Source organism: Acyrthosiphon pisum, chromosome X (assembly GCF_005508785.2).
Source record: "Acyrthosiphon pisum isolate AL4f chromosome X, pea_aphid_22Mar2018_4r6ur, whole genome shotgun sequence".
Lineage (NCBI taxonomy): Eukaryota > Metazoa > Arthropoda > Insecta > Hemiptera > Aphididae > Acyrthosiphon > Acyrthosiphon pisum.
This window is the reverse complement of record NC_042493.1, coordinates 75680655-75683035: the sequence shown is the minus strand read 5'-3', so window position 1 is coordinate 75683035 and position 2381 is coordinate 75680655. Positions and strand designations below refer to the sequence as shown.

The window sequence follows — 2381 nt, the reverse complement described above, 5'->3', positions numbered from 1 at the left end:
TACTAACCCTACTATTATAATCATTTATGAGAATGCTATGGGTCGAACTATTAAAATAAAAAAAATTATTGTTGATTTTATAACATGTATTGAGGTAATTTATTTTTTAATTTCCCACTAATTTATTAAATTAAATTGAAATTGTATATTTGACTAGGATTCTAAGAAATATAAAAGTATTGAAAAAGAAGCTTCAATGGTCATTCCTGTTCCTTCACCTCTCTGTGGGGCTATTATTATTGGTGAAAATTCAATTTTTTATCATAATGGATCTTGTAATATTATTCGTCTTCCCATAAGACAGGTAAATTATTTTTACCTGAAAATGATAAGTTATATATTTCTTACATTTCTTATATTTTCAGAAAATAGAAATTGTATGTTATACTAGAGTCGATTTAGAGGGAACTAGATATTTACTTGGAGACCATTCAGGTTGTTTGCTTATGTTATTTTTAAAGTATGAAAAAACATTAAACGGAAAATTTAAAGTTACAGATCTATATCTACGTTATTTTGGTTGGTTAATCTAATATTGGTAATATTTTTGAATATACAACAAATATATTTTTCAGGAGAAATTAGTATTCCTATATCACTTACATATTTGGATAACAAAGTAATTTATGTTGCATCTAAATTTGGTGACTCTCAACTCATTAAATTACATTATGAATTGAATGAAACTGGTTCACATTTAACAATTTTAGATCAATATCTTAATTTAGGACCAATTGTTGACATGTGCTTAGTTGATATTGACCAACGTGGTCAAGAACAAATTGTTACTTGTTCAGGTATGTTTAGAAGATATTGCTTTTTTAAAAAATTAAATAGAAAAATATACCCAGAAATAATTAGTTTATTTTTTATTAATAATTTGAAGGGGCATATAAAGATGGATCTCTTAGAATTATAAACAATGGAGTAGGGATTCAAGAAATAGCCACAATTGATTTGCTTGGAATTAAAGGAATTTGGTCTCTAAGTTTTAACACAAAAAGTGATCTAGATGATACATTAGTATTATCTTTTGTTTGGCATAGTAAAGTTTTGGCATATGATAGTGAAGAGGCCGAAGAAATATATGTTGAAGGTTTTGAATCTGAGTTACAAACATTTTACTGTGGTAAAACATTAGATAATAAGATGGTTCAAGTAACATCTGCTAGTGTTCGGTTAATTTGTATGGAGTCAAAGAAATTAATAAGTGAATGGAAAGTACCATATTTCAGAAATATTAATGCTGTGTCGTGTAATGGTCATCAGGCGGTTTGCTCTTCAGGACATGATCTATATTACATAGAAATTGGATCACAAAAAATTTTTCAAAATAAGTATAACATTTTTGTATATACATTTGATGTTTAGCATTAATTTTTTTTCAAAACATGTTATTAGGCATATTACATTAGAACATGAAGTATCTTGTCTTGACATTTGTTTATTTAAAGACAAGTTTGGTGAAACTATAATATTGCTTGCTATTGGTCTATGGACAGATACATCTATTAAAGTACTTAAGCTTCCAGATTTTGTAGAACTTGAAAAAGAAAATTTATTTGAAGGTAATAAATAATGATTATCAATATATGGGATTAAGTTTTATTAAATAAGTAAAAAATATATACCATCATATATTTTGTATTACTATATATATTAATAAAAACTTGTCTATGCGAAAGTGAGACTAATCATAATTCGTCCTGTTCTCTTTTGTTTTGAACTTTTCTTGTTTTTATTGATATCCGTATTCATCTCGCACATCAAAGTCACCAATTATTTAGGGTAAAGAGAATATACCTATCGCTGGCATTTATTATTGTCTCTGTCTTACAAGTGCGTAACAAAGCAAATTTACGTTCAGAAAATCACGTTTAGCTTTGTTAGTTTTAAAAATTAAGAGTGAATTGGCCTATTAGGAAATTTGATGATAAGAACGTTATCTGTATTTGTACATGAGTTTTTTACGATAGTTAAATTTTTTAGCAAATTTTGCGTGTATATTAAAGCGTAAATTAAAAATGCTTATAACTCACTTAAAAACTGAACTATCATAAAAAACTATCAAGTTACCAGCAAGTTTCATAATAGGTCAATTCACTCTAATTTTTAAGCTAACGAAACTAGACATGATTTACTGAGCATAAATTTCCTATGTTACGCACTTGTAAGACGGAGTCGACAAATGCCAGTGTTACGTCCTATTAAGTTGTAGGTATTAAATTAGGAAAAACTGTACACCATACAAAACCATTTGAAAGTAAAAATATAAAGGTATGACATTTCGAATGGCATGTCGTCTTCATAAAAACGAAAATATTATTTTCTGTTTTTATCTAAAAATTTTAAATTACCAGAGATATTATTGTTAAATTAAA

At 26.9% G+C, this 2381-nt stretch overlaps 1 protein-coding gene across 1 annotated transcript; it reads left to right on the top strand.

Annotated features, from left to right (window-relative positions):
* The first annotated feature begins 248 nt into the window (after window positions 1-248).
* Window positions 249-1637, top strand: LOC100159336 (DNA damage-binding protein 1-like). Its single transcript, XM_029485666.1, has 3 exons — window positions 249-519; window positions 576-797; window positions 887-1637. The coding sequence occupies exons 1-3, from the start codon at window positions 447-449 to the stop codon at window positions 1369-1371; spliced, it is 780 nt and encodes a 259-aa protein (XP_029341526.1). The 5' UTR covers window positions 249-446; the 3' UTR covers window positions 1372-1637.
* Window positions 1638-2381: the final 744 nt, after the last annotated feature.

Excerpts from the sequence above, each read along its gene's own strand:
- LOC100159336 (XM_029485666.1), top strand. The coding sequence starts at position 447 with ATGTTATTTTTAAAGTATGAAAAAACATTAAACGGAAAATTTAAAGTT. Across the intron at positions 520-575 it reads TCTATATCTACGTTATTTTG|GAGAAATTAGTATTCCTATA; the intron begins GTTGGTTAATCT and ends TATATTTTTCAG. Across the intron at positions 798-886 it reads ACAAATTGTTACTTGTTCAG|GGGCATATAAAGATGGATCT; the intron begins GTATGTTTAGAA and ends AATAATTTGAAG.